This window comes from Balaenoptera ricei, chromosome 1 (genome assembly GCF_028023285.1).
Source record: "Balaenoptera ricei isolate mBalRic1 chromosome 1, mBalRic1.hap2, whole genome shotgun sequence".
Classification (NCBI taxonomy): Eukaryota; Metazoa; Chordata; class Mammalia; order Artiodactyla; family Balaenopteridae; genus Balaenoptera; species Balaenoptera ricei.
This window is the reverse complement of record NC_082639.1, coordinates 13,822,858-13,847,080: the sequence shown is the minus strand read 5'-3', so window position 1 is coordinate 13,847,080 and position 24,223 is coordinate 13,822,858. Positions and strand designations below refer to the sequence as shown.

At 53.7% G+C, this 24,223-nt stretch overlaps 1 protein-coding gene across 4 annotated transcripts in view; it reads right to left on the bottom strand.

The window, feature by feature from the left end:
• Positions 1-24,223, bottom strand: part of IGSF21 (immunoglobin superfamily member 21) — a 248,190-nt gene that overhangs the window by 71,484 nt on the left and 152,483 nt on the right. For 3 of the 4 annotated variants that reach the window (XM_059914883.1, XM_059914866.1, XM_059914875.1), the window contains exon 3: positions 11,775-11,896. In XM_059914883.1, coding sequence (XP_059770866.1) covers positions 11,775-11,896 — 122 coding nt within the window. Of the gene's footprint in view, positions 1-11,774; positions 11,897-13,252; positions 13,323-24,223 lie in introns of those variants that run through there. The other variant, XM_059914892.1, reaches the window with a different exon arrangement.

The window sequence follows — 24,223 nt, the reverse complement described above, 5'->3', positions numbered from 1 at the left end:
AGCCTGCTGGAGCACTTACATAGCAGTGGCTGAGAGCCTGTATTCTGCCTCTGACCTCTCCCGTAGCTGGTGGGTTTGAATCCTGGCTTGGCCACCTGCCGGCTCTGTGACCTTGGGCAGGTCACTTAACCTCTCTGAGCTTCATCTTTTCACCTACCAATGTGGGTAGTAATAGCCCCAACAGTGCAAGGATTTATGAGTCAATGTGTGTAAAGCACTTCCAGCAGGGCATAAGAGCTTGATAAACACTGGCGTTGGCATTTTTGTTAGTTCTCAGATCTCAGGGCTCTGGCTATAGCATCACTCTCGTGGGGGAAGCAAAGATCCGGTCCATCAGTGAGTCCTGCCCACTCTGCTTCCAAATTCTTCTCCCATCACGTCCCTCCACCTCCACCCTAGCCACCTCTCCTCCCTGGTCCCTCTGCCTTCACTTTCACAACCTCTCCAATAGCTAAGGTGGGTCTTTTAACAACACACACGTAGAAACAAGATCGACCTTGATGGCTCCACATCACCCCTAGAATACAACTCAAACTCTCTCTAAAGACCCAGAATGATCTACAACAGCAGTTCTCAAACCTGCCTGCATATTGGAATCACCTTGGTGACTTTGAAAAACTGATGTCCGAGTCCCCACCCCCTTGCCCACAAAGTTCTAACTTAACCAGCGGGGCTGGGCCTGGGCATCAGGAGTGTGTAAAGCTCCCGGATGTTTCTGATGTGGACCATGGATGATGGCATTGGCCTCACCTGGGGGATGATTGGAGCCATAGGCCCTGGGTCCCTCCCCCAGACCCACGGAATGAGAATCTGTATTGTAACAAGCGATTCCTGGTTACGGTCAGGTTCAAGAGGCCTGCACCCTGAGATCTGGCCTCTGCTGACTCCTCCCCTCATCTCCCACGTTCCTCGCGGGGCCTGTCAATTCCCCAGCCTCTCTGGGCTTGTTTCTGCTCTTCCTTGTCACATGGAGCTTGCTCCCATCCCAGGCCCTTGCTTCCTCCTCTGCCGGAATGCTCATTCCCTGGCCTTTACGTGGCTGCTTCATCTTGCCATCCAGGCCTCAGAGAGCCCCCTGTCCTCTCCCTATGTTGCCAGCATAACCCCAGGAGTGTCAGCTCCATGGGGACAGGGTTCTTGTCTCCCTTGCTCACGCTTGTCCCCCGAGGTCTTCAGTTAACAAACACTTTTCAGGGCTTCCCTGGTGGCACAGTGGTTGAGAATCTGCCTGCCAATGCAGGGGACACAGGTTCGAGCCCTGGTCTGGGAAGATCCCACATGCCGCGGAGCAACTGGGCCCGTGAGCCACAACTGCTGAGCCTGCGCGTCTGGAGCCTGTGCTCCGCAATAGGAGAGGCCACGATAGTGGGAGGCCCACGCACCGCAATGAAGAGTGGCCCCCGCTCGCCGCAACTAGAGAAAGCCCTCGCACAGAAACGAAGACCCAACACAGCCAAAAATAAATAAATAAATTAAAAAAAAAAAAAAAAGGAAACACTTTTTAAACAACGAGTGAATAATTAGGGCAAGCCCTGACCGTGGTGCATGGGACCTGTCATTAGAACTTCATTCCACCCCCCCTACCCAGGGTGCCGCCTGACACTGGGCTTGCAGTCCCTCGGGGTTGATTCTGGGTGAAAACACTGTCTCCGAAAGGCCCCTGGTAAAAGGCAAACTGCCAGAGCCCCCTCGCCACCCCATCCCATCGGCATAGGGGCTCAGCGCTATTCACGGGGGAGGCCCCCAGAGGAGGAAAGTTCTGTGTGATGGGGAAGCTATCCCAGCTCTTGCGATAGTCACTTCCTCTCTCTCTGCTGAGCTTGGTCCCCATAAATAGGGTCTAAGATCTACACTCCATAGGGTTTAAGCAAATGATGGATGGGAAAGTTTTGCTGACAGTTTGAAACAATAATTCTACATTTGGATAATCTGTCAGCTCATCGGTTTAACAGATCTCTACTGAGACCTTGTGCTGGACGCTGAGGTCCTAGAGGTGAAGAGAGGAAGGTCCCTACTCTTGAGGGACAAGACCCATCCTTGGTGATTGAGCGGGCACAGGCAGAGGGCTCCCTAGTTGCAATACCCCAGGGTGTCACCAGAGGGCGGCAGACAGCTTTGCAAGCACTTCCCTCCCCTGGGAAGAAACTGGTGAGAAGGGTGCGTTCTAGGAGTCCCAAGGGCCTCCTAGTGGGCCTGGGGACAAATGCAGAATGGGGGTGGGTGGGTGCAGTGTGCTGCTCTGTGCCAGCTGTGGACTCAGCAGAGTACACACATCTCAGTCACTGCGTCTAAGGTCTCCACTAACCCAAGACCCAACCACAGAGAAGTACCCAGGATCCCACCCCCAGTGTGGAATGGGGACCCACTTGGAGCCTCGGGATCCAGGGTCTGTGCTGCTGGGGAGATTCTGGGGCCATAGAGGGATTCCAAGCCAAGAGATGCAAGAATGTGCAGGGAGAGGAGAATGAAAAGCATCATGCTTGTGTGTGTGTGTGCACGTGTATGTCTGTGTGCACAGAACCAGGAGGGCAAAGCCCCTGCACGGGGAGGGGGAAATGAAGGAAAGATGAAGATCGCACTAAGAAAGGGAAACCATAGGAAAAACTGAAATTCAAGGAGCAAAAGTAGAAGAAGGTCGACCTTTACCAGTGGGAAGTGAAGGGAGGCAGGACCCACCAGGACCGGTCCTTCGGGAGGGTACCGAGTTCCAGCCTGTGCCACCGGTACTGGCCCACCTGGGCTGCTCATGGCCTGGGTGGGGGCAGATTTGTGTGAGTGAAAAATTGCGACCTGGCATGAGAAGAGCTGAATGCAATGCACAGGGTTCTCCTGGAGCGCGGTCGGTAGCATTGATTCTGCGCGGAGGCAACAGGGTCGGGGAGGACTCGGGCCTGGACGCGCTGCTGGGCTTCAGAAAGGTAGAGAGGGAGGAGAGAAGTGGAAACTAAGACGTCAACACCAGGCGGAGGGGCAGGGAGAGGAGAGGGCAGCAGGGGCAGGTGGAAAGTGGGGGGACAGGGGACGCCATCGCGCTCAGTGAGCACTTAGGCAGAGCAGCGGAAGCATGTTTGCCTAAATGGATTTCTCAGCAGGTAAATGGAATTGATGCCCCCAGCGGAGGCAGCCAAGGAGACCTGGGAGTTGCATTTCTAGGGCCAGAATTGGACATCACTTGGTCTCCTTGGCCAGGGAGTCCAGGGGCCTGGAACTGCCAGGCAGTGTCTATTTTTAAGGTAGTGACTAACTCTGGCAGCTTCCTACCTGGAGGCATCGAGCAGGGGGGGCCACAGATCCACTGTGTGTGTGTCCGTGTGCACGTGCGCTCACGCAGGGGCATGTCGGGATGAAGACACAAGGTCACGTACTCTCACTAAGTCACTTGAGTCTCCAGCGCTTGGCAGAGGTCCTGGCACGGGGTGGTCACTCATGACTGCTTGTTGGATGAGCCTGCCCCTGATGGCCCAGAGACCCAATATGACTCCAGTGGCCGTTTGAACGCCACGGCTTGGGTATGAACCCAAGCGTCCCCATGTGCAAGCTGTGTGACCTTGGACAAGTGACTGTACCTCTCTGTTCTTTCGTGTCATCATCTATATAACAGGATTCAATGAGTCTGAGATCTGCACTCCACGAGACAGTTGCTCGGGTTAAACCGATGATGGACGGAAAAAAGCTTTGCTGACTGTTTGAAATGATAATTCCATATCTGGATAAGCTGTCAGCCTATTGATTCGAGAAACCTTTAATGAGGGCCTGGGCTTCCATCCCAGGCCCTGTGTCAGGCGCTGAGGACCTAGAGATGAAGAAGGGAGGGTTCAGTTCTAAGAGACAAGACCCAAGAGTGACAGCTGAGAGCAGGCGTCTCTGCAGAGCACTTCCTGCAGGCCCGACACAGAGGGTGGGTCCAGGAACTCTTCCCTAATGGATGCTCTGGGGGTGGGAGGCTGGGGATTGGGTCCAGTGAAACTTCTGGCTCAGAAAGTGTGGGTACACTCCGCCTTTGGGGAGAATTCCAGGGGGCTGTGGAAAGAACATCTTGCTCCTGAGCCCCCTGCCCCCCAGTCAAGGCCCTACATCCTGAGAAGCTTAGCACGGGGCCCAGCATACTGTTATTGTTCCATCGGCTGATAACTCGTGGTATTTGGTGTGGGGACGGCCCAGGCTCCTGAAATGGCTGGTGCCTGTGAGGTCGCCCTGGACTGGGAGGTCACTGGCTGGTCCAGCTGTTTTGTCATCTTTAACCCAAACGAGTCTGGCCCCTGGGGGCCTTAGGATATCGTCTGTCGCCCACTGGCTACCGGCAGCAACGAGAATTATCTGTGCCTTGCAGCTTCCCGCTGAATTCTTTGGCCCCATCTGCACATCGGAGCAGATGGGAGGTGCTGTGTGCAGAAGAGCTTTCCAAATCTCAGTGCCAACATCTTTACCTGGAAGATGATTTTAGAAGACTGCTTCCCCAGGCCTTGCTCCAGGATGCTTGAATCAAATTCCATCTTGGTGGGGCCCAGGAATTGATATTTTTAAGCAACTCCCAAGGTGATCCTAATGCAGGTGGTGCATTGATTGGCTTGTGGTGTAGACACCACGGAGGGTAGCTCGTGCTCAGGTGGTGTAGCTGGCAGCCTCTCCTTTAGGGCGCGGTGGGCTGTGAGGGGAGCACTCAGCTGAAAACTTCCTGGGAGGCAGACTGCAGCCCCGACTCCTAAAATAATCCGTGGTTTTGATTTGGGGACCAGCTGCCACTTGGGGTTGGAGACCTGGGATGTTCAATTCTGATGCTACTCAGAGGCAGCTGTTACGAACAAAGCGCTGAAAGGGCTCACGGTTATACTTACAACGTCACTGGCTCATTCGCTTCCTGGGTGGGAGAGAGAGGAGTGGGTGTACAGTGGGTCGAGGACTGGGTGTAACCTTGATAGTTCCCTATGGGCAGGGTCTGAGCTCATCCACTCTCCCAGCATCCAGCACCAGCTGGGCACATAGTAAGTGTCCAATGTGTGTTTGCTGAGTGCTCAAATAAATGAATAAATGAAGGACCATGTCCTGTGCAAGCAGCACGGGTTATGTACGTTCTGGAGACAAAAGATGTATGGTCCACTGTAACGTGCAGAGGGAGGTGAGCTGTGGAATTCACACTTGCAAATCAACAAGGGTCAGAGGGCACTTTTTTTTGTACCAACACTGGAGAAGGAGTTTGCCCTGCCCGCTAACAGCTGACACTACAGAAGGGACACGGAACATTTCAAAGGGAAACAAACCCCTCTCTGATCTTTGGACCCAACAGTGAATATGTCTATTTTAAAACCAACCCCATTTTTCCTTTTGAACGGATTCCAGAGAGCTGTGACTTTGAAACCTCCGTCTGCCTACCTGGAGTAGCCTTGATACTACTTCAGCACTTCCCTACCTGCCTCCGTGCCTTTGCACACACAGTGTCCGCTACCTGCAGTATCCGCTCCCAGGCTCCTCTTTGTCTAAAACTTACTTATGCTTCTAGGGCCGCTTCAAATGCCACCTTCCCCACGATTTGCCCGGGCTCTCCATCTCTGAATCATCATTGCATTACCTCTGAATCCTCCCATGATAGCCATCACTTGATTACCTGAATTGTTAGCTATTTATCTCCATGTTTTATCTCCTCTTTCCTCTCATCCCACAAATATTTAGAGTTCCTCTCTAAATGCCAAGTAGGTTCTGAGGTCACTGAGATGAAAACGATAGAGCAGAGCCTCGCAGAAGCTTATGGGCTGGTGGGGTGGGGGAAGAGGGAGAAGGCTTTAAGCTCCATGGCGGCAGGGGCTGCGTCTTGCGCACCTCTGGGCACTGTGCCCCCCGCCCCCCAGCTCTGTGCCTTGAATGCAGCAAACACTCAATATGAGCTATCAAGAGACTACATGAACGGATGCATCTCCAAGTACTAAAGGAAGTGGCATTTCTTTCCGTGTCCCCAATCCTCCAGGCTCTTTTTTCATTTACTTGATTTCTCCCACATCTCCCTCCCCTGATAAATATGAATTAGGAAGGTGTGTAACTGTGCACTCACATTCTCCACAAATCCCCCAGGCTCTGCCCCATCTCCCCACCCTCTCAGCTGTTCTCAGCCTCCTGCAGGTTTGGGGGCGGGTGGGGGGGGGGAATGGAGCATGGTCACATGTTCACAGCCTATGGAAATCAGACCCGGGTGAGAGAGCCAGCTTTCAGCCCTCACCTTTGCCTCCTGGCCCCTGCCAGCCCGAAGCGGTGGTCCAGCTCCCTCTCCCAGCTTCACTCAGGTTTGGAATCTAAGTCCTGAGACCTATGAAGAGACCTCTCTCTCCTTCCCCAGACCCCTCTGAGGAAAGCTTTGTCTTCCTTTCCTGACCCCTCCAACCCATGCTCCGCTTGGCAATCAGGGTGAGCTTTACAGGACACATCACGTGAGACCCCAACCTTCAGTGGCTTCCAGGACGTTGAGAATAAAAGCCAACTTGTTTCCTTGCTCCCTGAACTCTGGCCACGCTGGCCCTCTGGCAGCTCCTAGATCACGCCAAGCTGTTTCTCACCTCAGGATCTTTGCACTTGCTGTGCCTTCTACCTGGAATGCCCTCCCTACTTCCAGCCTGGTATGTCGGGCTTCTTTTATCCTATAGATCCCTGCTCAGATGTTTCCTACGAGAAACCTCGAGCACGCTCCCCCTTCCCCCCACCGCCACCACACATGCTCCACGACTCTCATCATCTCCATCACATTCCCTTATTTCCTTCATCACCTACTGAAGATATTTTTCCGTATTCTTTCAAACACATTTTTATAGTCTGTCTCTCCTCACCCCCTACATCGTAAGACTCACCAGAGCAGGTCTGATTATGTCTCGTTCACCATTTTATCACCAGCACCATCTCTGACATACAGCAATTGCTCCATTCCTTTGTGATAAATAAATGATGCCCGGGTTGGGGGAAGGTGCGGAGGCCTGAATTACTTCTTCCAAAGTTTATCCCGCAGCCGTGAGAGCGTCAGTGGAAGACATCCACCAAGCCTTCTACCACTAACACATCCACTCCACAATTATCTACAAATTGTCCACATCGGGCAGGGGGTGCTAGGCTGGGGGGCTGGGGAGATGGCAGTGAAGACATCACCCCCAATCCCCATCCTCGTGGGGCTTCCAGTCGAATGCAGGAGGCATTTTGAATACCCGGTGTCAGGGCAGTGAGTATGGGAGGGGAAGGGCACTGGGGTGCCTGGCCCAGTCTGGGCAGTCAGGACAGGCTTCCTGGAGGAAGCAACATTTAAGCTGAACCTGAAAGGATGAGCAGGGCCTTGGCAAAGAGAGGTGGGCAAGGCGTGGGAGGGGCTCACTCTTGAACCCTTGAGTCTAGATTTCCCTCACCACCAAATGAGGGCCAGTGAAGCCTGCTTGGTGTTCCTAGGGATACCCTGGGCTGATGGGATGGGACATGGACTGCAGAGGACTTCGGGAAACAGAAGGTACAACGTGTGGTGGGGGAAGCAGGGGCTGGTGAAGGCTCGCTGTGATTCACCCTGACCTCCAAGGAGGTCACAGCTGCCATTTGGGGATGTCCACGTTCTGCAGGGATTAATGAGTTTTGCCCACACAATCTTCCCCTCAGTGAGGGGGATCCATCCATCTGGTCCACTTGTGCCCGGCCTGATGGAACAGGTGAACGGGGCCTGAGGCAGGGCCTGAGAGGGCAGGGGTAGAGGATGGCAGATGTGCAGGTGGGACTGTTACTAATATCCTATGTCCCCACTTAGGGGCCCCTGAGAAACAGAACCTGAGACAAGGAATCAATTGGGAGCCAGTAGCGTATTTAGGAGGGTATCCCAGGCAGCTGGAAAGGGAGTGGGGATTGAGCAGGAAGGAAGTCAACACAGGTGCATCCTGGAGGTTATTCAGTCCCGCTGGGGAACTCGGGGACAGTGGAGAAGACACATCTGAGTTGCCCCACTGGAGGGATGAGGGGACTGGGGTTTCATCTAACACCTCCCATCAGTCATTGGCCGAGGCTGCTCCCAGACATCAACTCCCTGGCACTTGGGCTCCGACGTCTGCCACACCTGCCTTTTCCCCACCATGGATGGCTCCTTCCCAGCCCACAGGTCTCAGCCCAGGGCCACCTTCCTGGGAGGCTCTGCCTGACACCCCAGCACCTTAGTCCTCCCGGCACTGCAAGCTGCTCTCCCCTCGTTATGTGATCACCATCGGACTCACATCTTTGTGGAATGTGTCATGATAAATGTATTGACGTCTTGCTTCCCTTGCTTCCTCTCTGTCTCCCCCACGAGAGTGTAAAGCCCTGTCTTTCTTGTTCCCCACTGGATCCCCGGCACCTGCATCATACCAGGCTCCTAGTAGGTGCTCAGTTAAATATCCTTTGAAGGAATAAATTATTGTCAATTCCAAACTGGGAGTTCTGGGCTCTGAGGCTCAGAACTAGAAAGGCATTTGATCGATGGAATCTTTGGGGTGTGCGGAGGGGCAGTGACCTGCCCAAGAGGTCATGAACTGGGGCCCCACCAAGAGGTCATGAACTGGGGGGGGTGTCATGAACTGCACCCCCCAACCTGGGGACAGAAGCCCTGTCACCCCACCTGACTCCCATCCCTCCGGGAACCCCACCAGTGGGAGGAAAGGCTCTGGGAGTCCCTAGGGCTCCCCTGGCTGCCCAGAAAATTGCTCTCTGCCAACTCTTGGTAATCTTCTCGGCCTCATTCTCTTCCCACTTTCCCCAGCTGAAGAGGAAGCAGCCCAGACAGCTGTGGAGCTGGAACTCTCTCTAGATGAGATGCATTAATTTGTAAACATCTTCATTTATATGTAAATGTGGAGTCCGCACCCCTCACCAGCCCTAACGAAGCCCTGCAGCTGCTCCTGCGGCTGCAACTCTCCGTGACTGGATCAGACTCTCCAAGAGGGTCTGCTCCTTCCTTCCCTTCTTCTGTGGCTTCCCCGAGGCCCCCTGCCCTGCTGCTCTCTGCCTGGGAGAGCCCCCCATGGTAACCAAGTTTCCAGGAGAAGGCTGGGGAAGAAAAGAGCACTGGCCGCAATTGAGCTGCTGTGTGACCTTGGACTAGTCTCTTACCCTCTCTGAGCCTCGGTTTCCTCAGCTGTAAAATGAGAAGGGCAGTGTGGTGGAGGGGTAGGATGAGGTGGGTTGAGGTCCAACCAAGTTGATGTTGTTATAGCAGGGCACCCTTGGGCAAGTCCCTTGACCTTGCTGAACTTTGACCCCATCTGTAAATCAGGACTACAGAAAATAATAATAATAATAATAATAATAATAATAATAATACCTGCCTGCATTCCAGGTGTTGTTAGTGAGGATCAAGAGAAAGAGTGCACAGGGAGGGTTTTATGAGATTTGGGAAAAGGTGAGGGCTTTTTTTTTTTTTTATGATGAGGAAAGGAGGGCTTTTCTAGGCAATAACAGCGTGCACGCACCACTCAGCAACTGTGGCTGCACTTTACGCAAATTATTAACTCAACTCACGAGGCTGCAGTGAGCTTCTTCCTGTTGTCATTCCCTTTTAGAGACTGGGAAACTCAGGCACAGAGTTACCAACCCAAGATTACACTAAAGCAAGGGGGTGGAGGAGCCAGGATTAGAACTCAAGCCATCAGACATAAGTCTCATCAAACCCCACAACGATTGTTTAAGCCAATCATATTAAGCCTGCTTTACAGGTGAGGACACCAAGGCAGAGAGAGGTCAAGGTCCTTATGGTCCAAGGTAACTCAGCAGGAAGTAGCTGAGCTGGGATTTGAACCAGGTCTTTGCGTACCAGGGCTGTGCTCTGGATACATGAGATGGTGGGGGTCAGAGCCAAGGAACCACCCTGGAGACCATACGTGCAGCCACGGGTGGGGGACTGAAAATGATGGTATGTGGGGAGCTGTTGCTTCTCAGAGACCTTGGTAACCAGGCAGAGGTGTGGCAGGTGGAGACGGGTTTCTGGGAAGCCTGGAGGTGATCTAAATGTCCACTTGTGCAAAATCATCTGTGGCTCCCAGGATAGCTATTTTCTTCTCCAAAATGAGTTTTTACCTTTTTTTCATTTTGATGGTAACTGGTGGGTCTTAGGTGTGCTTTAAGGCACCCCAAATCATTTTTGGAAGTGGGTATAGGAGAAATCATAAATAGATGGATGAAGGTATCTGTGAGGCCATTTGTACACCTCTTCGGAGCCCCTTCACATCCACATTCTCACCAGATTCCCCCAACAAACGCTGGGTCTGAGCTCCTAACACAAAGCCCAGAGAGAGGAGCACCCAGAAAGGTCCTCCAGGGGAGCACACCCACCTTCTGTTCTTACCAAAGTGGGCACGGAAGGACCACCGGCCAGATTCCCTATGCAGGGCTGGATTTACCCTTTGCAATCTTCTTGTCCCATTTTCTACTTTTATCCACAGGGAAACTGACACCCAAAGGGCCAAGGAGGGTGCCCAGGGTCATCCACTCAATTTGCAAATTTTATTGTGTACCTACTGTGTGTCAGGCCTCGTGTTGAGAGCTGAGGATGCCAGGTGAAGGGGGAGTACCCATTCTGTCCTGATGCTCATGGTCACAGAGAGAAGGACCAACCTGTGTGTGGACAGTGGGGCCTTATCCTCCTGGCGGGTCAGGGGTAAAGGCATAAGCGGGGATGCGGCAGGCACCCCACGGAGCACAGCGCGAGCCAGCTTGTCTCCTGCAGCATCTCCCTGCGTGCCTGGTGTAGCAAGGCTGTCCTCTAGCTTTGGAGCAGACTGCCACTTTCTGCCTGGCCACCAGGCAAAGCATTTGGCTGTGTAGTGTGAAAAAGCATGCACACGTGTGTGTGTGTGTGTGTGTGTGTGTGTAAAACTGTGTAGGTCCAGTGCCTGTGTGAAGCTACTCAAGCTATTAATGCAGTGAGACCCCCCTCTCTCACAGTGGGGGGAGGTTCTGGAGGAGCCGCAGCCATTGGCTTTGGGGGAGGTCAGTTCTACTGAGGTGACGGGCTGTCTAAAGAAGGTGTCCCACAGGAGGACCTGCTCGATTGGGTTCTGAAGGCTGATGAGGAGTTTACCAGGTGATCAAAGGGAACAGCACCCATCAAGTGTAAAGGGTCAGAGCAATAAAGTAGGATTGGGGCCTTTTAGGCAGCGGGTGGGAGGGGAGTGGGGCCGTGGGCGCCCACACGCCTAGAACACAGCAGGGCCTAGAATGGGATCCGCTACCTTAAAGTCTTCTAGGAAAGGGGTAGGGGTAGAAATATTAAGTATCTCCATCCCCAAGGGCTCTTCCTTCCCCATCCTGTTGCTGCTTTGAACCTAGGGTCTGGTTGTTTAGGGTCTGTTTTCCTTCCCAGGTTTAGAGCCCGTGGGGAACAATAGGATGTATTCCACAGGCTTCTGAACCGGGTAGAGCTGGTTTACATCCCACCTCTGGCATTTCTGGCTGTGTGACTTTCGGCATATTGCTCACCCTCTCTGGACCTCAGTGTCCTCACCTGGAAAGGGGTTTGGAAAACCCACTTTGCGGGACTGTTGCAGGAGCCGTCTGGAGAGGCCGACATAAAGGGTCTGCTCCATGTGGCAGAGCTGCAACTTGACCCCTTCCTGCTTCTTCCCTCCAGGGGGTGATTCCCCTTGGGAATGGGTCCCCCTTCTACAGCAGAGCCCCAGCTCTGCCTTCCAAGCCCATGGAGGGTGATCCTGAGACCCCCCTCCTCACTCCAAGAGCATTGCGTGTGGGATAGACATGAAAGGGCTGGAGAAGGGGCCCCCCAGACCCCACCCGGCCCTCACCTCACGGTGGACTGGTACACCAGGTCCTCTCGCTTGCGGTAGTTCTCCATGTGGGAGAAGTTGGTGGAGAACATGGCGTCGAAAGTAAAGATCTTCTGCTTGATGGTGCCGCCATCCGTCACCTGCAACAGAGCACAGAGGAGTCACAGGTGAGTGCTCAGCCAGTCCTGCCACCCCTTTCCTCCAGGCGGTGAGTGGGCTCCTGGTACGCTGGGGAGATGCAGGCAGCCCCAGGAGAAGCCTCTGGGGGGAGATGTCACAACCATCACTATTATCCTCCCAGGTCATCCCCACATTACTGATGTGCAGGCTAAGGCTCTGAAGTCAAGTGCCTTCCTGAGGTCCTACAGCTAAGAAGGAGTAGGGCTGCCTCTTCTTCTGGCCCTTTCCGATGCACCAGGCGGTCCCACTTCTGCATCCCACTTGTTGGCCTTGCGAAAATGACAAGCAAAACTTGGGGAGCCGCAGACAGGGCCAGAGAGTGTGAATGTGTTTTGCAGAGTCAGCCAGAGTCCCAAAGCCATCCCCGCCCAAGGAGAGAGGGAATGGGGGAGCAGGCCGGATAGAAAGAGAGAAGAACTGGGGCCAAGGGCAGTCACCTGTGCCAAGATCTCATACGGATTCAAACAAGCTAAATTGCAATAGTTTCCAATAAGTTCTTCAAGGGAGAGGACCAGAATAGCTAGGGAGCCCAGAGGAGGGGCAGGTTCCATCCTGGGGATAGGGTAATCATGGAGGGCTTCCTGGAGGAAGCAATATGTAAGTTGTCTTCTGAAGGAAGAGTAGGAACCAGCCTGGTAAACGGAGGGAGTGCTTTCTAGGCAGAAGGGACAGCAGGAGCAAAGGGCCTGGGGTGGGAAAGAAGCATCTGTGCTCAGTGAAAGGAGGCTGTGTTCAGAGTGCCTGGGGCAGAGAGGAGGTGAAGAAAGTAGAATCTGAGGAGTGAAATGGGAGCCACATCAGGGAGGGCCTGGTGGGCAAAGGAACTCAACTCCCCCGAAGGCCAAGGAGGTGCAGAGTTTCAAGATCTATTTACAAGCTCCCTGTGGCCTTAGAAGAGATTGAAGGGACTTGTCTGGAGACAGGGGAACCTGGGGAGGCTAGGGAGAACCCAGTCTACTGACACCAGTGATGGAGAGAAGAGGACAGTGTGGGGGACTTGCCTGCCTCTGGCTGCCCTTGAGACAGGCCAGGAGGTGGGTCAGGAAGTCCCCGTTTCACATAGGAATACGAAGGAGGCCCGGAGAAGGCAGGGGCTCTCAGGAGGTGGTAATAAAGCCCACGCTGGAAGACAAAGGCTGCTCAGGTGCCCAGCTGCTCACAGCTGATTAAAAGCCGGACCCAAGTGTGCCCTAAGCCCGCCTGCCGCCTGTCCGCATCCCCCTCCCCACGGCTGCGCTGCCTGCCGCTAATGAAAGTGTTACTCCACAAAGCAGCAAGGTATGTGTTGTCACTCTTTCAATTATTTATCTGTTTACCCGGCTGCAGTTTTCCGCTTGTCTCAGCAACTCTATTACAGAGTTGCAGCCTCTTGCCGCTCAGCTGGGCTCCTCGCTAACAGCCTGCAACAGGGAGGCCTCCACTTCCTGGAGAAATGGAATTAACTCCCTGTGGCTCTGTGTGCTGGAGGCAGGAGAGGGGGCTGGGGCTGGGGCTTCTCCAAGGAGGTTGGGGGAGGGGGGAAATGCTGGGATGGGGTTTCTCCAAGGAGGTTGGGGCAGGGGGGAGATGCTGGGATGGGGTTTCTCCAAGGGGCTTGGGGGAGGGGGGAGATGCTGGGATGGGGTTTCTCCAGGGAGGTTGGGGGAGGGGGGAGATGCCAAAAGGTGCTTCCCCAGCCCAGCAAAGGGGGCCCTGGAGCTCAGGTCTGCCACCTTCTTGGGAGGACTGGCCCCCGGGGCAGCTGGCCTCCTTTGGGCACATCGGGACCCCAGCTGACTTGGACCACATCTGTCTGGCCAAGGTGGTAGTGCTGCTGGTTTAGGGAACACAGATTCAGTGCAATCCTGCCAGCATTTATTGAGTGCCAGCTGTGTGCCAGCCACGAGCTACAAGAGTATGGCTCACCCTCCCCAAACCACAAGCTCATAAGAGTAGGAGACCTCTATTAGTACCGGGGTCCCCGGGAAGCCCCGGCTGGTGAGGGTTAGAGTGATGATAACACATTCACCAGCTCCAGGACCCTGAGAGGGATCAGCGGTGGGACTTCCCATTACACGGTGTCTCCTCGCTGAGCTCACACCTCTGTGTCTCCAGCAGGCTCACCCACCGCTCATACACTTCACTTGTTCCCTCTCTGAGGGCTTTGCGCTTTTCTGACTGTGCGTGGGTGCAGTCAGAAGGCAAGACATCTCATCCTCTGGTCCTCTCACATTGCCTCTCACCCGCTTCCCAAACAGGGGATGATGAGAATGGAGGAAGAGTGAGGAAGAGGAGCAAAGTACCTTTAAACCAGGCCCCTGAACTGGGGGACAGCTTTGCCCCCTCCTGCTCCTGGGGACATTTGACAATGTCAGGAGCCAGTTTTGGTTGTCACAACTCAGGGGCAAGACGTGGTCCTCGTATCTACCAGGTAAAGGCCAGGGATGCTATAACCATCCTACGAGGCACAGGACAAGCCCCCAAAGAATTATCTGGCCCCAAATGTCAACAATACCAAGGTTGAGAAATCTGCTTGAAGCACATCTCTTTGTATAGAGCGGAATAGACAATAATCTCCCATTTTGCAGATGAAGAAACTGAGGCTTGGAGAGGCAAAGTGATTCATCTGAGGTCCCACAACGGGCTCTTGGCAGAGCTCTGGCTCCCAGACCAGGGTTCACATCCCACCCACTAGGCTGAAAAGGGCTGAGGATGAACTAAGTGCCTCTCAGGCCCTCTCTCTCTACACTTAGCGGCTGCCTCATTAGGAGGCAGGATGCCAGAAGCCCAGCGGAGGTTTGAGTAATTTTCCCCTAAAGTCCTAAAAGTGGAAGGCATCCTGCCTGTTTGACTTGCAGCCTCGCCTCCCTTCAGGTACTGCTTTTTTTATCTCCTCCTAAAATGCGGCAGCCCTTATCGTCCCAATTTCAAATTTCACTCCATTTTTTTTTTTTTTTTATTATACAAAGGAGGAAAAAAAGTCTGTCAGTAAAACTGTCTCCTCAAATTTATTCTCCGGGACTGAGGTTTTTATTAGTGGGAAAATACACCCAGACCCCACACGTACTCACACATACCCACACACCCCAGATAAAGCACCGAAGAATTATCTGAATCGTAAATCGCTGTTTCAGGCCCAGGGACAGGGGAATTTCAAGGACGCACCTAGTTTTACTTTGGTTTTATTTACATCTTTTTCTCTGGGGCCCACCTCTGGCTGCTGTGGTTAAACTGGCCTCGGGCAGCCGGAGACAAGCACTGATCTCCTTCCAATCAAGGCATCCACTGTCCCAGCTCCCTGCAGCTGGCTCTCAGACCTCCCTCAGCCTCAGGGAAGGTAAAGGAAAGTAACAGACTCCAAATTCACTCTCAGGCCCCAGGCCAGTGGGCAAGTGGCTATTTGCAAGGGGGTTATTCTGTAGTTCTTGGAGGTTTGAACCCCTCACAACAGAGGCTGGGAGGGGGTGGGGGTAATCACAGGCTGTGGGCAGAGGGCACGGTGTAAGCCTGAGAAGATGCTGGAAGACACCTTCCCTTTAGTTCTAGAAACATGTCGTCAGGCCTAAGACACGCAGGCACAGTTCTAGGCCCCATGGGAGAGAAAGAAATGAATTTCCGACACCGTTGCAGCCCATCACGAGCTTATTCACAGTCTGGTGGGGGAGATAACACCACTCACAGTTAAGTGAGAGGCCAAAGTCTGGGAGATCATGGCTGTAGCAACAGGTATTTGCCAAGTGTCATCTGAGGCTCATGGAGGAGCCAAGAATTCCTTTGGAGGGAGGGGTGATCACAGGAGTCTTCCTGGAGGAGGTGGGCCCTTTTCAGGGGGTATCTAGTCTCAGGCTGCTTCTCCCTGCCTATGGGAGGCTTTTGAGCAAGAAGCAATACTGATTTCCCATACCCCAGTCGAATTCTTGATTTTTGGTTACTACTTTGTGCTTTTGAGCAAGCTATTTCACCTTTCTAAGCCTCAGTTTCCTCATCTGTAAAATGGGGACAACTCAACCCATCTTCTTGGGAGGATTAAATGAGACAAGGCTTGGAAAGATCGCCCAGTGTGTGGTCAATGCTCAGTGGAGACAGCTATTTTTATGAATACTAACACTTCTCTGAACCACCTCTTTTTCTGTGTCCCTTCTCACTCTTCAGGGCTGGAAAGCAGAGCATCTCTTGCTGAAAAGCCAGAGGATGCAAAAAATCAGTAAATGAAAGAAGGGGGTCCATTTCTGGGGAGGGAGGCGGGTGGGAGGAGCCAGAAGCCAGTGTGGGCAACTGAGAACTGGAGGGCTGGGGGTTGTGTGTGGGGAAAGCAGAGGCCCAGGAACTTGCTGAATTATTATATTATTATATCAGCCCAAAGAGGCAGCTCGAGAAGGCTCAGATCAAGGACGTGGTGGCAGGCTAGTCTCGGGGGCTCCAAGACAGCCCCCCGGTGCCCATAGTGGGTTGGGACCAGGAGATCAGGGCAGACAGAGAATGACAAAGCTAGCGGGGGCAGTCAAGGTGCTGTTGGAGAGCCAAAGATGTGTGGGTTTTCCCTTCCCCAGAGGGAGATGTGCTTGTGTGTTCATTCACTCATTCATTCATTCAACAGATTTTCAGTGAATCAATAAACAGGGCTTGAATGTGAGCTACTTCTAGAACATAAGCTCTAGGAGGGCAGGGTCTTTATCTGCCCTGTTCATGCTCTGCCCCCAGAGTTGGGCACGTGGTTCTTACTCAGTAAATATTTGTTAGAGTGAGTTGAATCCTTACCACATTCCAGGCTCTGGGGGCACCATAAGGAACAAGAGAAGCCGTTCCTGCTGCTCTACAACACAGACCTGCCCCCAGAACAGCCTGCTGCACCCACGCCCCAGTTTGATGGGGCTTCCCAGTAGGACCAGGCCCAGGGGGATGGTGGAGGGACCATCCGTGCAGGGACGCTCCAGAAGGAACCAGCATGGATCTGAGGTACTTTTTCTCAGAGGTCATTCTGAGACAGGCTGGGACCTGGGACCCTTTGCTGCAGTGCTTGCACCTGGACAAATTTCTCCTCAAGCAACCAAATACAAAGAAACTATATGGGACTAAAAATAACTGAATGCATGCACAGTTGGGGCAAATTCTGGACCAAAAGATACAAAAAGACCAAAAAAAAACCCCTATCTACCACTTCTGAAGAGCCCAGAGCAAAAACTGGGTGTCGGGAGCAAAAGCAGGGTACTGTGCATGCCCCCTGCACACAGAACACCACAAAGGGACTGGGGCAGAACACCTAAGCCACCTATCTGGACACACCCCTACCCTCACCCCATCTAAGGAACCAGCTCGCCCCCCCCCCTTCCCCCGCTCGGAAAGCGAGCAAGGGAACCTCTTACTTGTTCTCGCTCCCCCCTGCTACAGCAGGGGCCCCAGTAAAGCCTTGCCGGAACTTCTTGTCTGGCCTCTAGTCAATTTCTATTTATTGGGAAGGTCAAGAACCCTGGTCAGTATCAACTCCCCGGACTGTTCAGCTACACTGGATGGAGACCTGGGTTCTAAATCTCTCTGCACATCTCCCTTCTCCAGGCCTCAGTTGCCCTAAATGCTCAATGAAGAGATGTGGGGCAGGGTGACCTCTGAGGGCCATTTCTACCCCGAATGCCCAAATGTTCTGATTCTAGAACAGCTGGCCCTAGAGGCCACACCTATTCACGCTCTGTTTGCCCAGCCAAGGCTCAACAGCTGCCCACGGGTCTCAAGCCTGCCCGACCGTGCCCCAGGGCGCCGGCTGTCCCCGACCAGCAAATCTGGCTTCAGCCAGGCTGGGTTGATTTTCAAGTGGAGCCACCAAAGCGTGGCAAACGGACTGAGTCCAGCCAGCAGCGTGACAGCCTGCAGGGCCGACCGGGGTTTTCCATTTGAAAAACAAATAAGTCTCCAACTCTAGCCTCCTCCCAATGTCCCTGGGTGCCCTCATCCGGAAGAGAAAAAAAAGAAGGGGGGAAAAATCAGCTCCCCCACCCCCCCAACCTCCTTCTCTTTGTGTTCCACAAAACCAATTACAGGTTGGAAATAGCTGTAATAAAAGTGATATCCCACTTATGGGCCAATCCCGCCACGGCTGGAAAGTGTAATAGTGGCAGAGAGTGAAAACTGCTGGTGTATTTTGCTGGAGCTGTTTAAATTGCCTGCCTACATCATCCCAACTCCTCTCCAGCCGGGAAGGAATTTGCTCTCCTGGAAATGGAACAGTTGAGGTTTCTGTGGCTGGGCAGTGAGAGGGAGAGTTTGCAAGGAGGGTTTTTAATGAACTGATTAGACATGGAGGAGTGATGGCGCCCTGGCTCCAGAGTCAGGCCAGCCCAGGTTCAAATCCCAGCACCGGCAGGTTCCAGGCGGCTCCCAGGCTATTAAAATGGGCAGCTTCCCTGGTGGCGCAGTGGTTGAGAGTCTGCCTGCCAATGCAGGGGACACGGGTTCGAGCCCTGGTCTGGGAGGATCCCACTTGCCGCGGAGCGGCTGGGCCCGTGAGCCACAATTACTGAGCCTGCGTGTCTGGAGCCTGTGCTCCGCAACAAGAGAGGCCGCGATGGTGAGAGGCCCGCGCACAGCGATGAGGAGTGGCCCCCACTTGCCACAACTGGAGAAAGCCCTCGCACAGAGACGAAGACCCAACACAGCCATAAATTAAAAATAAATAAATAAATAAATAAATAAAATGGGCAAGAGCGGGCTTCCCTGGTGGCGCAGTGGTTAAGAATCTGCCTGCCAATGCAGGGGACACGGGTTCGAGCCCTGGTCTGGGAAGATCCCACATGCCGCGGAGCAACTAAGCCCGTGCGCCACAACTACTGAGCCCGTGAGCCACAGCTACTGAGCCCGTGCGCCTAGAGCCCACGCTCCGCAACAAGAGAAGCCACCACAATGAGAAGCCCGCGCACTGCAACGAAGAGTAGCCCTCGCTCGCCACAACTAGAGAAAGCCCGCGCCCAGCAATAAAGACCCAACTCAGCCATAAATAAATAAATAAATTAATAAATAAATTAATTAATTTTTAAAAATGGGCAAGAGCCGTGGCTGCCTTATAGAGTTGTAGTTGCAGGGAAAGGGACACTGAAAGTGATGAACGGTGGCTGGAATGCTGGGCCAAGTGTGAGGAGGCTCGGTTCCTCCTCGGGGGCTGTCACTTCCTGGCTCTGTGTTCTCAAGCAAGTCACTGATAGTCTTGGAGTCTCAGTTTCCTCATCTGTAAAGTGTTCTTCGGACCTATGCCCCAGAGTTGTTAGCAATACTTTTTAAAAACCCAAATATATGTGAAAGCTTCTTGTAAAATGTGATAAGCATATCTAAAAACTTCTGCCATGCAATCGTCACCTAGAAGTCTCTTCCCCACCTCACTCAACCCCGAGTGCCTAGCATGGGATTAGCACATAGTCTGTCCTTATAATGTATGTTTGTGTAGTGAATCAACAAGTCAGTGAAGGAAGGAATGTTCTAAAGTCTACTTAGATGTGTCTCTATCTAACCACTCAGAAATTATGCTGAGAAAGCTGCCTCCGAGGCCCAGTGCAAAAGATCAACTAGTGTTAGAGAAAGGCTTAGATCAAGTCACCCTCAGCATAGGGCTCAAGCCATTTGTGCATTCAAGCTTTCGCTTACTGATTGAGTTCCTTTCATGAGCTGTGTTCAATTCCGGGAGGACAGCCATGGACACAGCAGATGAGACGGTGAAGAAACATAATCATCTCACTTAAATGTCTGCAATGGGTGTCTTCCAGCTCCTCCAGCAGAACCTGAAGCCCAGGAGGGCTGCGACTTTGTTTTGTTCAGTGTTGTATCCCCCACTCCTAGGACAGAGCCGGCTACAGAGGGGGCTCTCAGTCAATATTTTTATAGAAATGAACATGTCTTCTATAGATGCAAAAACTGAAGCCACTGAAGGGCTGCCACTCACCCAGGCTGCCCAGTCTGTCAGTGGAGGAGTGAAGATTTGAACGTGGGTCTGATTCTGAGGTCCAGAGTGGAAGTGGCCCAGGCAGTAGGAATGATGAAGTATTGGGTTGGGGCAAGGAAGGGAGCAGGTATTCTAGGCAGAGGGAAACCAGGGCGGGGTGCAGGGCACATGCTCAGAGAGGAGCAAGGAGAATAAAAGTGGAGAGGAAGAGGGGACAGAGCTGCAGCCTCCCCCTGGCTTACTGCGTAGCAGGAGGGGCACAGGGTTCCTGCCTTCCTTGTTGCCATGGTGACCCTGGACCACTCTTCCTCTAGAATCCCTGCCCACCTGTTCTCCACCCTGAGTCTGCTCCTGCATCTCCTGGGCCTGGGAGCTGGGCCAGGGGAGCAGTCACAGAGAGGAGAGGGCAGGCTCCCCTGGAGCCTGGGGGAGGAGGATGCCGGATTCCCAGGGATAGCAGGGAGGGGTGGGAATCCTCAAGTCAGGTGCCACTCACCACTCCATCTCCCTTGTGAGTCCTGGCTTCTGGCAGGGCTGGGCTCGGGGTAATTGGCTTCCCCTCGTGTGTGTGTGTGGGAGATCCGGTTTTTAACAGGGACAGCTGGTGTCATAAATTGCTTGTCTCATCTGATTACCGTGCAAAGGCAGACAGCAGCTCAGGGATGAGGTGTGGGGCGGCCCGGGGGCCCGGGGGCTGGTAAGAATGGCAGGCAGAGGCGCGGCGGCTGGTTTTGTGGGCACACACATGGGCAGAGCCTATGCAAGTGTGAGGAGGTGCGTGTGCAACGGGAGTGAACACAAGGGGGTCCCAGGGGCTGCCGGCGGCCAGCTCATGTGGATGAGCATGAGTGCAGATAAGAAAGCCTGTGTGCAGGGGGTGTGGGGATGGGCATCTGTCAGCAGGGGCGAGTGGACAAGTCTACATGCCTCTAGGCTGCATATAAGGATGCGTGTGTGTGTGTGTGTAAAGCAAAGTGATGGTGAGAATATTTAGTGTCGTTCTAGATGTTTGGGGAAGAACGTGAGGGTTTGTGGGTGTATAAGAAAGATTGTGTGTGTGCACAATCAAGGTTGTGTGTCAGCTGTGGATTCATGGTGTGTGTGCACGTGTGTGTGCGTGAATGATGCCTGTACTCACGGAGTAAGCCCAGTTTACACACCCTGTTCCCCGCTCTGGGCCGGGGGATAGGGGGCATCAGCTGGGGTGGGTGTGTGTGGGGCATGTGTCTGAGAAATGCCAGGCTGGGAGACACCATCACGCCAACGCTGTCCTCTTGCCATTGTCCCCCCCCGGGCAGGCTCCCACCAGTCAAATGCAAAACCACGGTCAGGACCCAACCACCTGAGCCCCCAAACTCCGCCAGACACAGGATGCTCTGAGACCTCCCTCGCCATCTCCTGTGTACCCTCCAAAAGCCACGCTGCAGGGGCTGGCGGGCAAGAAGCAGGGGAGACTGGAAGGACCTGGGTAGATGCTAGACACTCAGACTTCTGTGCACAGCAGAATCACCTAGCCAGGTGGGAGTAGGGTTTGAAAATGTCAGTTTCCCTGGAAGCCCATCCCAGAGGTTCAAATGCAGTCTGGATGGGTGGAGTCCGGATTTGGGATTTTTAACAAGCCGCATGGAGTCAGTTGAATGCAGGGGTTGGGGACCACAATGGGGAGACACTGCCCTAACTCCCATGGACCCTCCCCCAACCAAGGCCTCTGCGCGGCTTTCCCAGGTGCCATACCCTTGGCGCCTGAGAGGCCCGGCCACTCAGCGCAGGAGGGACCCTTGACTGTCTCATCTAGAACCTGCACGTGATAGAAGGCCAAACCAAGGCCTTCTGTGAGGGCAGAGACAGGCCCAGGGCCACACAGGAAGCAGGTGACAGGGCTGGGAGCCAGATCCTTGGCTCCGAAGCACCTCCTCTTTGCACCACACCCCACTGACGCTTGGGACCCCAGAAACCAAGGTTCACCATCAAGTGCTGTACAGACGCGGCACCGGGGATGTTCTGGTCCATCCTCTGCCTTTGGGTCAGGGTGGTCACACCCCAATCCCTGCTGTCTCTTCCCTGCCTCCTGATAATGATCCCCAGCACTAGAGATGGGCCCCATGGTCATGTAGTCCCCACCAAAGACAGGGCTCTCCCCAGTATGGCTAAAGCTCTCCCCTGCCATGTTCTGGAAGCAGTGGGGCAGGGAGGCAGGAGGAAGGAGGAACTTTTTCAACCATCTTATGTCTCCCTGACATACCTGCCCTCAGCCTTCATTCCTCGAACCCAAGTGACTACACTTCTCATTCATTCATTCATTCATTCACTTTGTTCATTCGTTCAGCACCTCCTGGCGGCCAGGCCTGTGGACAGAGGGTGCATCAGACAAGGTCCTGGCCATCAAGGAACTCCTAGAAAGGGCAGGGTAGGGGAATCACAGAAAGAAACATCAGCAGCACGTGCTTGCCTGCCACGGGCTGCCCGGCGTGGAACGGAAGTGGCACAGGGCAGACAAATAGAGAGCTCTGCCAGGGAGAGCTCAGGCAGTACCCACAGAAGAGGGTACACTGAGCTGTGCCTTGGAGGAGGGAGAGGAGTCTGCAGGGCAGACAAGAGGACGCAGGAGGGCAATCCAGACACAGAGGATGCCAGACAAAAGTAAGAGAAAAGGCCAGGCATGGGTGAAAAGTGATGGGGAGTTTCAAGGTGGATCTTGCGGGATGCTCTGTGGGATGCCGGGATGCGGAGTGTGGCCGTGGAGCTGGACCCCGTGTGAAGGATCTGGGTTTGGTCAGAATGCTAGGTTCAAATCTAATGCAAGATCTTGGGCAAGTCACTTCACATCTCCCTGCCTCAGTTTTCTCATCTATAAAATGGGGATAACAGTAGTACCACCTCATAGGTGGCTGCAGGATGATTTTTGTTCTTCCACGTAAGTTGCTTAGAAAGGAGCCTGGAATACAGTAAAGGCTCTATAATTGTGTGCTATTTTATTAGTTCTAAAATGCTCAGCACGGTAGATATTACGTAGTAGATATTATTATTGATATTAATTTGTCAGAGGGAGATGGGGAGCCACTGAAGGCTTCAAGCAGGGGAGTGACGGCTCCCACCGGGGTCAAAAAGGTCCCTTTGTCTGCAGTGTGGACAACACAGCTAGGGGCAAGCAGGTCTGGATTGGGAAGAGGCCTTTGGAACAGAGAGAAGAGACCACTTTTCCAGCCCCCTTTTCAGGGCTGTGACTTGATTTTTGGATCCCCCAAGCTGGCTGGGCAGGTGTGGGTGTGGGTGGGGGCGTGGCTGAGTCTTGTCTGATCCCAGCATCTGCGTGTCTGTGTGCAATCCCCTGCCTGTGACACCCCAAACAGCGTCCCGCAGTGCCGTGCTCAGCGCTCGGTCCCCATGCCACCCCCTGGGCTGCCTGTCAGCGAGCACACCTGTGTGGACAGGTTGCGTCCAGCAAGGGCTCATCCTTGGGACGGATGCCCAGTTTGTGCCAGTCTGGTTGACTGACACAGTCAGGAGGGGCTGCCCGTAGTGTGGAGGGACCTCGCTGTGCCAATCTGCAGGCCCTCCACACTCGGCAGGCGCTGCAGATGACCGGGCTTCTGTCAGTGTGATTGGGCGCTGGCAGACCAGTGGACTTGACCCAACAGCCGCCTGCGCCAGGCTGCCCACCTGCTACCCAGGGGGCGGGGCGCGCCAGCGAACACTGCTAGGCTGGCACATCCTGCCCACTGTAATTAGCACACGGCATGCGGGCAGCCGGCCCAGTGGAGCCTGTCTGTCTGTCCGTCTGCAGCTGCCCCGGTCAGCCCCAGCAGCCTGCTGGAGAGAAAGAGTAAGAGCCTGGGCCCCCTCTTGGCTCAGCCACTAAGTGGCAGTGGATGCTGGGAAATTTGCATTCTCTCTCTGAGCCTCAGTTTTCGTATCTGTTAAATGGGGCGGAGATGGCTACCTTTAAATTCACTTCCTGCTATTTTGTGCAGGTGGTGTTAGCAACAGGCAAACTCCGAGTAGCATAATTCTGCGATCTGAGGGGTGACACTAAGCTTATCCAGCCCTGCTCATGTATTTCTTCCTTCAACAAAGATTCACTGTGTCTCTACTATGTGCCAGAGACTGTTTCAGGTGCAGGGGATAAAGTCATGAACAAGCCAAAGACCCTCTTCTCCTGGAGACCTCATTCTAGTGGGAGGAGACAGATAATAAACCAAATTAAGGAATATGGAAGAAACACATCAGATCAGGACAAGTGTCCTATAGACAATGAAAACAGAGTGATGGATGGAGGAGGTGGGGACCACAGCAGATTAGGCGGCCAGGGGAAGCCCGTTTCTGGAGCTTAAATTTTGTATTTAAGCTGAAATCCCAGTGCGGAGGTGGGGTCAGGCTGCTTGGAAAG